At 37.1% G+C, this 13,016-nt stretch overlaps 1 protein-coding gene across 2 annotated transcripts; it reads right to left on the bottom strand.

Annotated features, from left to right (window-relative positions):
- Window positions 1-158: 158 nt before the first annotated feature.
- LOC104591570 (MA3 DOMAIN-CONTAINING TRANSLATION REGULATORY FACTOR 1) lies at window positions 159-4,721 on the bottom strand. Of its 2 annotated transcripts, none has more exons than XM_010250454.3 (4): window positions 4,281-4,721; window positions 3,870-4,092; window positions 2,696-2,790; window positions 159-2,510 (listed from the first exon to the last, which is right to left on the bottom strand). In XM_010250454.3, the coding sequence occupies exons 2-4, from the start codon at window positions 4,087-4,089 to the stop codon at window positions 684-686; spliced, it is 2,142 nt and encodes a 713-aa protein (XP_010248756.1). In that variant the 5' UTR covers window positions 4,090-4,092; window positions 4,281-4,721; the 3' UTR covers window positions 159-683. The 2 variants fall into 2 exon arrangements, with proteins under 2 accessions (XP_010248756.1, XP_088759211.1); XM_088903085.1 differs by having other exon boundaries at window positions 159-2,610; window positions 4,281-4,720.
- Window positions 4,722-13,016: the final 8,295 nt, after the last annotated feature.

Genomic DNA, 13,016 nt, shown 5'->3' on the forward strand with positions numbered 1-13,016 from the left:
GGAGTTTGTTTAGTAGATTAACACGGTGAAAGCCTGGATGCTACGGAAGCTTCTATTAACATCCATGATCCATCATTAAAGATATATTGAAGGAACGAACCTTGGGGGAGAAACAAATGGTGGAGGATACCTATTTTAATACATAAATACATATAAAAGGAATCACAAAGAGAAGTCAAGAGGAATATATCATTCAAAGCTATTAACGTTTATAACACGATCCCCGTCATCATCACCGACAACAGATATGATAAAGTGTCACTGTAAAGTGTTAACCAGGTGAACCATGCGTCTGTAAAACAAGTACACCGACCAAACAGGCATGACATTTTATAACAGCATTTTCTCCAACTTGTTTTTTTATGACCAACTTGTTTATAGCTTCTACTTGATATCTCAATGCAAACTGAATCTAAACCTGCATGAACAGGTATCAAAGATCAATCTCTATACAGAAGGCGGGATCAATCCAAATAAAAGAACATAAAAGACCTCTCCATCAGGCTACTGAGAAAAACACCATCAGAAGAAAGCCACCCATCCTATTCCTATGCACCTCCAAGGCATACAAGTAAACAGTCATGAGAGGGGGTACGATGCAATGCAACAACATACACGATAAACAAGCAGAAAGCTTTTCTTTTCTTTTATTTTTTTACTTTCTCCATTTTTCCATTGGTTTCTCAACCAAGGGTAGAAGGGGAAGAAGGTGAAGGAGTAGCATCCACACCAGATAATGCAAAAGATGGCAACAGCCACCCGTTCCTCTTGGCATGTTCCACATAGAACCTAAACTTCTCCCCTGCATTTGGAATGTCGAGAGCCAGATCATCAAGCCCATCCCTGATCCTGACAAAGCCTTTTGTCATCTGGTTAATGGTGATCAGTCCTTCTCCGAAGCACTCCTGCAGCAGATCCAGCATCCTGTCATTCTTCTTTTCCATGGCCATAACCAGCGCCTTCTTCACAACCTCATGGTTAAAGAATGGCATCCCAAGGTCACGGATGCATTGGCAAGCTTCACTAACCACACCTCCGCTTTCATACTCCTCCAGAAGCTTCGTTATCTTATCCTTGGCATCCTCAACCGCCCAACCAGTGCCACCTCCCCAGCACCTCAAGATCCTTTCACCTGCATGACGGGCAGCAACAAGTGACCGGGCCATGTGAACGGTCTCGCTCCCACTACAATTGGGTGGCAGCTTGCTGCTAATCTCATCCAAATTTAGTGGGACCAGGACATCATCGATTACTGCTCTGGCCAGGAAGAATGCTAGCTCATTTGAGGCATCCAATATGTCTAACGCTGTATCCTCCGCAGATTCCAGAAGCATGACAAACCCATTAACCATGTCCTCAGTTGAGAAAATCTCTGTATGTAGTGATGATAGCAGAACGGATGCCATTTCTTTCTCCCTGTTCTTCCTGTCCATGGCAAGGGTGATCAGCTTCTTGAGGAAAATAGGGTTGAATTCTGGAGCTGCTAAATCTTCAAGGCTTCTGATGAGTTCGGGTATGTCATCTGATAGAAAATATTCATGAATGATGGTCACAGCCTCTTCCTTGAAGTCTCTCAGACGTTTGTCATCATCTTCTAACTTACCACCTTCACCTGATGGTTTGAGAAACGAAGGATCTAGCCATCCCTCAGAAATTGCCTTTGGGACCATAGACTGGAATAAGGCTTTTGCAGATGGGATGTCAAGAGAAAGGTCATCAAGGCTCTCAGCAAGCCGGCCAAATCCTTTAGCCATCTGACTAGAACTTATGAGGCCCTCTTCTGCTGCTTCTTTCAACAGTTCTAATATATGCACCTCTGCTGCTTGGATTTCCATGGCAAGGACTAGAGCTCTCTTAACAACCTCATGATGGAAGAACGACACCCCTAATTCTCTTATACACCTGCAGGCCTCTGCAGCATCACCACTCTCAACGTATTCCCTCAATAAATCTGCCATCTTTTTCTTGACCTCCTCAACTGTGACGTGGGTGCTGCCACCCCATCTTCTTTCCACAAATTCTGCATGGTGAGGAGCTGAAAGGTAGCTTTTTTCAGCAGTTTGTATAACTTGAAGTCCTTTTGAGGTTTCTGGGAGCGTTTTCTTTGCTCTGGTCAGGAATGCTGGAGGGAGGATGTCATCAACTACTGCACGTGCAATAAACAATGCCAGGATATCAACTGCATCAAGTATGTCAAGCGCCAAATCATCAGCAGATTCAAGAAGCATTACGAATCCTTGGCTGATCTGGGCTGAGCTGATCACGTCAGCATAGAGAGCAGAGAGCAAAACAGAAGCCATTTCCTTCTCCTTATCATGCCTATCCATGGCCATGGAGACAAGCCTCTTAACAAAGTAATGATGATACTCACTTGACCCTAGATCTCTGAGATCAGATGCTGCTAACTCCACACCACCAGTGCTGAAGTACTCCTCTATGATAGAAACCACTACTTTCTTATATTCATCGAAGGGATCAGAGACGGTAGTGCCTATGAGATGATATGGTTCCTGGAGGAAATCAAGGAGATAAAATAAATATGATTGCATGAGATTCCATTCCACTACAGTGAGCTTTAGCAAGTGGAACTACAAGTGTTCGTTGAAGCTCCTGACAATGAGAATAGATAATTCACCCACTTAGAAAATGACATGATAAAATGACAAAGCTGACTGCAAGTGAGAATGGCTAAGACCTCTCCACTGTCGTAGTTTGGATCATTCCGATCAACACATGAATCGCCATCAGTGTCAAGTAGTTTACCCCACGTGCCCTTGCCACCAGCACCATCTATCACCATCATTTTAGAGGAGGAACAAGTTATCAACATAGGCAAATAAGTAATTTCTGATTGAGGACTACCAAATCTATTGCTAATTGAAAATTATTAAGAAAATAAGCAGAGGGAACAGAAATGCAAGGGATTGCTGGTTGGGGACAATGGAAATCTAAGAACATTGATAGGTAAAGATCATTAATCAAATAAGCAGTAGGAAACAGTCCATAGCTTCTGCTAACCGTAACTTCTAAACAAAAAATGAGCTGCAGAAGTTGATCCACAAAACATTGAATCTATAATAGACACCCTGCATGTTCCTATATTACCGTTCAACAACCTCCAAAATTTCATATATTAGTGTTCAATAAACCTCCATTTTAGATAGCGTGCATGCCAGGATGAATCCCAACAAGCGGGCCACATACATAAGTGGATGCATATTCGATCCATCACTGGCTTGGCTTTCCTATAACTTGTGGACATCTCAGTCCCTTATAAAACTGGCACCACCTATTTGTAACTTTGTATGCCTATCCATCTGTTTGTGTAACATAAAAGGATAATGTTGGGCAACACTTTTACTATTTTGTTTGTATCCTACCATTTAGCTTTTCGATGGTAGGATGTTTTACACCCTGCATTAAATCCCTGTTACTGTTACTCATCACAAAAAAATAATGGTACACAAGAAACCGCGCATACATCTAAAAAGGTGTTTAACCAAGGAAAACAAGATGTTGTAGGCTCGTCTATCAAAACTCCAACTGAAACATCTTGAAGTATTCAATGAGGGGATGTCAGAAGTTCGGGCACAAGGAATGTAATATTAGCTCAACACACAAAAAGCAACAACGAGTTGCACTGGATGATAAATGACTGGGATTATCCGATAAAAAAAATGACTAGAATAAGTAATAAACAGGAAACAATGCAAACACAGTTAAATTTGGACAGAGTTAAATCCATCTACGTGCACAAACTCATCGGGCAATATATTGCAACTGAAATGTTACGTTGGTGGCCAGGGATAAGCAACGAGAAGGCAATTGGATTTGGAGCAAAGAAAATACGTTGAAACCCAAGAGCTCACCCTTCTTCACGCGCGGAAGCTTTCCAGAGTGTGACCTGCGCACGTGCCTGACAGCAAATCCAAGCGAGGGAGCTCTCCCACCCGTGGAAATCTTTATCTGATGTTCAGAGAGTAACGATGAAGGGGATTTGGGTGACGAGGATAGAACCTCCGCATTCTGCGATGCTTGTCTTAACAATTCCCTCTGCTCATCGGTCAGAAAACCCTCATTTGAAGCCATTTACTATCAGGAAGTCAAGAGAAAAAAATGATGACAGTCAGACTAACAGAGTTGAACATTTTTATCACCAAATATAGGGTTTCCGTTTGTTTGGCACAGATTTTATACAAATCAATACCCCAAAACGGATAGACCTTACAAACGGAAACAGTAATTGCAGGTGAAATAGTAGTAGAGTCTAAGAACTTTACCTTGTAGATGTACAGAAGCGACGCGTAAAAGGAAAAGTGTAAGTAAGAAAAACCTCTGCACTTCAAGTGGATAAAACCAGTGAGTAAGAACCCTAATCCAACATTGAAGTTGCAGAGATCTTTCTTGAAAAAAAAAAGCTTCTGCCCTTGGCCCGGATCTCGAGCCAAGCCAGGAGAAGCAATCAGATCTCAGAATCGAAGGAGAAGAAAAGGGAAGAAGAAGAAGAAAGGCGGGTAGAGTTGCAGAAACCCCGGGTAGAAACGCTAGATTGCAGGAAGCAGCAGATCCAGAAGTGGCTCCCGCCCTCGCCCCTGAGTATTGAAGACGACAGAAACAGAAAGGGAGAGGGGAATAGGGGTGGTGGTGAGTGGTGAGTGGTGAGTGGTGAGTGGTGAAGTGAAGAATGAATGAAAGAGTGGCTCCGGGGGGCGGCCGGGGCAGGGTCGTCGGAGGGTTTTTATATATATATAATCCAAAAGGAGGATTGATTGAGGATTCAGTTACTTGTACACGTCACCAGGAGTTTTGAGTATATCTCTTCATGTCTCCACGTGGCGACGGCAGTAAAGTTGAGATGGCTGTGCTGGTCCCGTCCCGCCGTTAGGGTTTTCTCTACTTGATATTACCCAAAAGACCCTACTTATAATTACAATTATCGCTTCAGAATTTTTCTTTTGGGTTGGGGTATCCACTATCCACTCTCCGCTGGGGAAGAGAGATTAGATGATGAACTTTTATTGTACACCGTTGATCCATGCACAATCACACCTTAGATCCATCATCTATCAGAAAATCAATCACTTTGTACATTTTGTAGAATGAATGATGAATACGATCATCCAGCACTCGCAGAGTCGCAGAGAAGCAGAGCAGATGAGAATTCGTAGCAAAGAGGCCGGGAGCAACAAGTACGGATCTGCCATAACTTAATCGGATAGGGCAGGGAGCATTTTTGGGCCAATTTCCGTCGGTATCAAAGTGAAGAAGATGCTCTCGTTAACTTGACTGGCATCTCAAACAAATATCTCTACATGCCGCGGGAGACATGCTCAAAAATAAGATCGGATCTGCTCCTCACAAAATGCGCTGCACACCGATTTCACATGCACATCCTATTCGAAATATCTTCGGAACTTATAAATCATTATTCACGGGAGATGTTCCAAATACATGATGGATGTACCTGTAAGGCCCCACCCTCAAAAATTACTCCCAACAATAAATAGTGGTATGCCTCTCCACCTGATTATTGAACAGTGGCAGATGTATTGAATTGGCTGGAACCATGATTCCCTAAGGCAAAACATTGACCAAGAGTCAATACCCACGTGTGCTAGCTATCACTCCCAACAGTGTATTCATGGGAGATATCCCCATCTCGAAGCTAACACACTTTGATAAGCATATAGTTAGTTCAATTTATCATTCTTGTAGTTAGTTTAATTTATGACTTTTTGATTTAGGTCCTGATTGTTTTTTCTTATTTCTTATTTTTTAAGATGAATTTTTTAACTTTAAGAGAAAAGTGGTTTTTCGTTTCCTCTTATCTTTTATCTCAAATATAATCATACAACTTTTTGTTTTCTAATGATATTTTTAAAAAGACAAACAAAAGCTTTTATATATGGGGTCGAAATGAATATTTGATCATTTTTATAATTTAGAATTTAAAACAACATTCTCTTCATTTAGAGGAAAGAAAAGTTCATCAATACCAATATACCTCTTAATATAATTATTGCACTTTTAGATATCAAACTTCAGAGGAAATGAAGAAGCCCTTAGAAAAATAAGCACCTCATCCTCATCTTTTTTTTTTTTTTTGGTTGGAAGCTGTTATGGAAATTCAAAATTCTATACCATTTCCAAATTTTCATATAGAAAATATTATGGAAAGGTTTACCAACAAAAGACAAATGTTATCACTGGCTACATCACTTATATTTAAGTTGTTCTCTTTGCTCAGGAAATCCCGAAACCCCTTACATCATTTATTTTTCCATTGTCCCTTGAAAATCAGTTTCTGCAAATTGATGGATGATATGATCCTCTAACAGGTTGTGCAGAACGCACTTCCATCCAAAACGAGTGCATAGAGGCTAAACCATATATGAAGGGAAGCCATGTTGGGCCATCAGCCCTTATGATGTAGAACCAAGAACTTTGTTGGCTGGGTTAAAGGCAGCTTCAGATCAAGGAGTGGTTATATTATCGGTCTATAGTGACTCAAAGCGGCTTATCTCTTTTTTGCAGAACATATCTAAGGTTATGTTTGGGAGTGTTTAAAAATAAATGGTTATTCAAAATAAGTGTTTCTTTGGGTCATTAAGCACTTATTGGTATTTGGGAAATAAGCCCCGAAATAAGTGATTATTTTAAAAATAAGGACTTATTTTTTAAGCCCTAATTTCTAGTTTTTTTAAGTGCTTATATGATAAGTACTGATTCAATTTTTTTCTTGTAAAATTATCCCTAGTTGAATTTTATAAAAGTACTTTTATGAAATCACTTTTAAGAAAGTACTTTTATGAAAGCATTTTTACAATAGTACTCTTACAAAAACACTTTTATGAAAGTACTTTTAGAAAAGTGCTTTCGTAAAAGTATTCATAAAAGTACTTTCGTAAAAGTGTTTTTATAAAAATAATTTATTAAAAGTGCTTCCAAATGGTGTATTTTGAAAATTTGAAAGAAAATGAAAAACAAAATAGTCGCAAATACTTATTAGAGAAAAAGACTACCAAACACTCGATATAAAATAAGAGCTTATTTTAAAAAATAAACACTTGAAGAAGTTGGATACCAAATACAAATAAATGCTTATTCGAATAAGTACTTATTTTTAAGCACTTATTCAATAAGTACTTATTTTTAACATAAGCACTCCCAAACATAGCCTAAGACTAACTTATGAATTGAGCGACTGCATCAGTTAAAAATCAAAAAATTAGTCAAATTACTGAATACTTTCTCAATTTTATTTTTGTTTCATGTAAATAGATCAGAAAATCAAGCTGCTCATATACTAGCTTATATGGCATGTAAAGCAGAAGTATAACTATTACCATATATAAATAAAACTGCCTTCATTTTTGAAAAAAAAAAAAATTAGGATCTCCTACCAACAAAACATGTTCCAATATCCTATCAATAATTTTATGAGATATCATCTTACTATAAAATTGGGCCTACCATAAAAAGTAGGACCTGTTATGTATGAAATATACGGTGTATGATATGTTGGTAGGGTCCGCCTGAGCCATATATAAAGGCATCATATGTGATGGATGGGAAGGCAACATTTGAAATATTGTCGTGGCTATATGCTTGTGAAATTCAAATAATTATTTTTATTTTATTTTTTTTCAGTTCCAAATAGTTGGAAAAAGCACACTAACATTACAAATTTACAATTTAGAACTTCTGACCTAGAAAAAATGTAAACACATATCATGAGAATATTGATAATTGCGTGGGCCATCTGATGCTAATAAATCACTACAACTCAAAAGTGGGCCACACCCACAACACATTAATCAACATAAATAATTCATCAATGCAGTTTTTTTTAATTTTACATTAATCAATGCAGATTTGGGACTATAAAACAAATTAAAATGATACATTAAACTAGAACATCAGAATATTGTGGGCCGGGGCTAATTAAGATGACGCAATTGAAATATGAATGGATCGATATTAGGCTCATGGCCACTCATAGGGTCTATTTTTTTTAAAGCCAAATGAGAGGCCAACGACTCTATCTATGCTTCCAATGTAAGAGGCTACGGAAAATGATTTATGTTTCAAAATGACTAAATGCATATATAATATGACCACGATGTTTGGCTCTATTTATTTGGATCAAAATTGAAGCTAGGCACAAAGGATTAATTCCGTTTATAATTTATCCTTCTTAAAGATGAGAGTATCTACTATCTCCCTTTCCCCTTACGTAGATTTTGCACTATAAGATGCGTTCGTTGACGCAGGCGGATATTCATTCCGTAAATTTCCCTAACGGCTGAAGCTGAGGATGCATGGATTGATTTTAATTTTCTCGAATATTTTTTTTCATTTACTTCGTGGGTCAAAAGGCAATCCGGTTCAGCCACTTCAGCCGTTGAATTTCCAAACCACCGGTTAATATTTTATAGTGAATTTCCGGTGATGATTGAAGAAGTTAGGGCTAAGGAAGAGACATGCCAACCACTTTGTGTAATTATTTTTGTCCTGTCAAGTAATTTGCTAACTGGTAATTAAGCACTACTGGTGAATACCTGTGTGGAAGCTATAACATTCCATCAATAATGCAACGCTTGATGCATCTGCTCTAAAGGGAGATGCATCTTCGAATAAATATAAATAAAGGTGATAGAGAATCGATTGCCCTACAGCTACAATCAACACATCTAATATAATTAAGCCCATAGAATTGAGGGTGGGCTTTGTTTGCTTCAATTGAATAATTCCTAACATAGAAATTAATAGTCCATAAGCTGATCGATGTTATTTAAGTTAGAACTTTAGATTTAATCAAGGCCACAAGGCCCACAACTGCATATACCGGACCTATCGATCCCTACCCTAGCTACATGGAGATTTTATGAATTATGATATATTTGGATTTTGTAACATCAACCTTCATATGATTGCAAAGCTGTCATACTTTGCTTCGAAGCTTGCAATAAAGAAATATTTTATTACCAAAGAAAGGGGTCGGGGTTGCAGAAAACGTCATCATGTTTTAAAGAAATTAATGGAGTAATGCTATGCTCTACAGTCTACGTTACCGTTTTAGTATATTGTTTGGACACTTATTATATATTTTTTGGGGTTCGATCGTTCATAAGCAACTGCAAATTATATATTTTTTGGGGTTCATCGTTCATAAGCAACTTCAAATTGTATAAGCATAAGCAATTGCAAATTATATATTTTTTGGGTGTTCTCTATTGTGAATGGTTTTATATTTTTTAGGTTATGTTTGGTTTGAAGAAAAAGATAAGTAAAAAAAAGGAAAATCTATATAAAATTTTTAAAGGTTTTTCTACATTTTTCTTCCTTTCTCTACCTTTCCTTTAAACCAAATATACCCTTAAATAAAAATAACTGTTACATCAGCAAAAGTAATATTAATGTATTACTTTTAGTGTTAAGGCAGTTGTCTTTTTCTATAAAACCAAACAATTCACATATATATATATATATATATATATATATATATATATATATATTTTTTTTTTCTTTAGATTATTACTTCATTGCCACAATAACTTGGCTCCGGTTAATCATACTTTCGTTACCCTAATTGCAGATTGGGCCTACCGTAGCCTCAAATTTTCAGTTCAGGTAAATAAAGATCCTCATAATTAACCTGAGATGGAAACAAAGAAAGTAATAAAGAGAAAAGTAATAGGGTTTCATACGGAAACAGCATCTACTTTCTAAGGTTCGTGAACCCAGAAGAAACCCATTAAGGGAGATGGTAATGGTGCCATGGTTTTTAAAAACGAATCGGTTAGGGCTCTGGTTATCGATTCGAATGATTCAACCGGCCCATTCTAACAAAAAAATAAAAATTTAAAAAATTTAAAAACGATCAAAACCATTTGAACGATTAACTGGCCAGTTCAGCGGTTTGTTGATCAAAACTAATGGTTTTAAGGGAAAAAACGACTGGTCCAATTTTGAAAACAGTGAATGGTGCTACTAAAAGGTGTACTACGGGTGCTACATTGATCACTGAACTGATCTCAGGCCTAGTTGTCAACTGAGATAGTAGGCTAATAAAGGACCATTATCAATATGTTTCTTCAATTTCACCTCACTCTGCCTTGAGCCCTTCATATGTCAAAATATGTTTCAACTCGAGGTCCTATAAATTATAACAGAGACGTTTTCTTCTTTAATCACATTCATCAACTATAGTCAAGTCAGCCTCCATCCCTTGAAAGTAGGAATGTCAATGGGTGGGGTTAAATGGTAAATTTAACTTGATTTGATAGAATCTCGCTATTTAGGATTGGATTAGGGTTTTGATTCTTTGACTCAAATTGGATTCGAGTTTTGATTCTTGACCTGAGTAGGGTTTGAGTTTTGGTTGATCCACCCCATCGGGTCATGATATCTTGCATAGTTGCATATATATCAAGTATTCTTGCAAATTTTTGACTTCTAATTTTAGACTTGAAGTTTATAATTTATTTATATATTGATTTTGATTTTTTTTTTATTTTTTTAAATGGAAAAAATAACACCTTAAAATCTATTAAATGATTTCCTTATTTAAATTAATATATTTTAGGTCATCAAAATGTGTAAAAAATACATTTAAAATTATACGAGTCAAATTGGGTCAAAATCAGGTTAAACCCTATGGGGTCGGGTTGGATTCGTAATTGAGTATTTTTAGCCAAACCGAATTGGGTCGGATTGAATTTGGATTGGAGTGCTGAAGGATTGGGTTAAGATTGAAGCAAACATATGTCGAACTCGACCCGTTAACATCCCTACTTGAAAGTTGAAACACACACATAACAACAGTTTCTTTCTTTCTCTTCCTTTCTTCTTATTTTAATGAATGAATGACGGAATTACACCTTGTAATACGTTTTTACCCTCATAATTACGTTACAAGAGGTTGGTTCAGCCCATATCAGCGCAGGTCAAGCTCGGGTTGCAGGCTTGGCGCTAATTATCCGGCTCGGACCATGTCATGTTCTTTATAAGCGTGAGTGCTTTGAGGTTGAGGAAAGAAATTATACAAAACAGCTAGACCCGGTCATGTAACGGGCCTGAACAGGTGTTAACAACTAAGGGGTGGCCCGTATTAGCTAATAGTGGCTGTGACTGTGTGATGCCATAAGACATTGGTGGAACATGAAGCTTGTTTTACAGAAGTCCTAAAGCAATTTGTTGTTTTTATTTTTTTATTTTTTTTATAAATCCTTTATTCCCTTATGCATCCTCGGATATTCTAAAATGTCCTTAAACCTCCTCTCAACTTTTATTTGCCCTTAAACCGAGTTTAGATCTGTACCTCACAGTGTCCCATAGTATATCCCCATTATCTATTGGAAACATCAAGACTGATATTATCATGAGGAGATGTTCTTAATGTATGGCGGAGATGTGCTGTGGGATATTGTGGGGTGCAGATGTGAATTCCCTTAAATCTCCTCTAACTTTTGGGAATAAAAGGACTTAGAGACCCACCCCTTTCGTTGCTTTTAAGTGGATAGAGATATTAAATGATTATTATTCTCATATTAATAGTTAGATGAATTTTCCTAATTCTAGCTTTACTCCTAAACTGTTAATATGAGTAAACCCCTTTCGTGCCAAGTTTGAGAGTGCTTAAAACGAAATACTTATTCAAATAAATGCTTATTTTAGGTTGGAATTACACCGTTTAAACACTTATATGTTTAAGAAATAAGTATTTATTTAACAAAAATAAGTGATTAAACAATAAATCCAAATTTTTAGCTTTTTTTAAGTGATTAAACAATAACCACATATTCCAATTTTCTTTACCAAAACTATCCCCAATCATTTTTTAATTTTCCAATTTTGCCCTTTAAAGGTAAAAACGAAGGGTGTGACACATCGAGGCTTTCTTCTCCTTTGCCTTCTACAACCAGTGGTGGAACTGGGATAGCTTGGCTGATTACTGCTCTTGTCCATCGAGGTTATCTTCTCCTTTGCCTTTTATTTCGAATTTGTTCTTTCATTTGTTTTCGTTATTTTTCAGTGGTTTTCTGCTCTTTCTCCATCTTCTCATTGTTTCACTGCGGGGGTAATCTTCTGGTCTAAATTGGGGTTTTTCCACTACGTCCAGCAGTGGAGATTGGTTACCAACGGAAGAAATCGGTTAGTAGTTTCATGGGTACCCAGTGGAGAGATAGAAAGAGAAAGAGAGAGAGAGCATCACTCACATAAGTTTGAAAAACTCATGATATATTTTAAAAATTTGAAAAAAAAGCAAAAGAATCATAAATGCTTATTAAAGAAAAAGATCATCAAACATCTAATATAAAATAGGTACTTATTTTTTAAAATAAACATTTAAAAAAACTGAGTATCAAATGCTAATAAATACTTATAAGTACGTATTCAATAAATACTCCTAAACATGACCTTAATATTGAGTAGAGCAATAGAAGGGGTTTAGAAGCCCCTTTATCCACAAAAGTTTGGGAAGGTTTAAGACATTTTCAAAAAAATTCGGGGTTTAGAAGCAAATAGAAAAAAGAATAAAAAAAGGAAAATCCAGAGGAGAATTAAAGGAATTTCCATTTTTTCGATCTTTATTGTCCAAGAAGAGCGATACCTACCTACCTAAGAGTTTAGGACTTGGCAAATGGCAGGGTGGGCCTGAATGGCTGAGCTGGGCAGCCCAAATCCATAGAAGACTCTCTATAAATATTCACCTGTTGAGCCGTTGAGGGTCGAACCAGTTACTTGGAGATAATCACAACCCAATAATTAGGACCCTTAAGGTTGCTTCCTGTTTAGGAAAGTGGAGGCGACTCCTTCAGAGTCCAATAACTTCTTCCTTTCTTTTTATCTACTAAACTAATAAAACCGATTGTCATTGATTCCGCTTCATTTGACAGGGAAGAGATAAAGGTTGGCGTAAAACATTAGCTTAACTATTAACTATTAGCTTGTGGGGATTGGCAATCTATTTTATTCAACCCTAAGATTTGTGGTCGATGATCAATCTATAC

The sequence above is a fragment of the Nelumbo nucifera genome, chromosome 4, assembly GCF_055504915.1.
Source record: "Nelumbo nucifera cultivar China Antique chromosome 4, China Antique-T2T, whole genome shotgun sequence".
Taxonomy (NCBI): domain Eukaryota; kingdom Viridiplantae; phylum Streptophyta; class Magnoliopsida; order Proteales; family Nelumbonaceae; genus Nelumbo; species Nelumbo nucifera.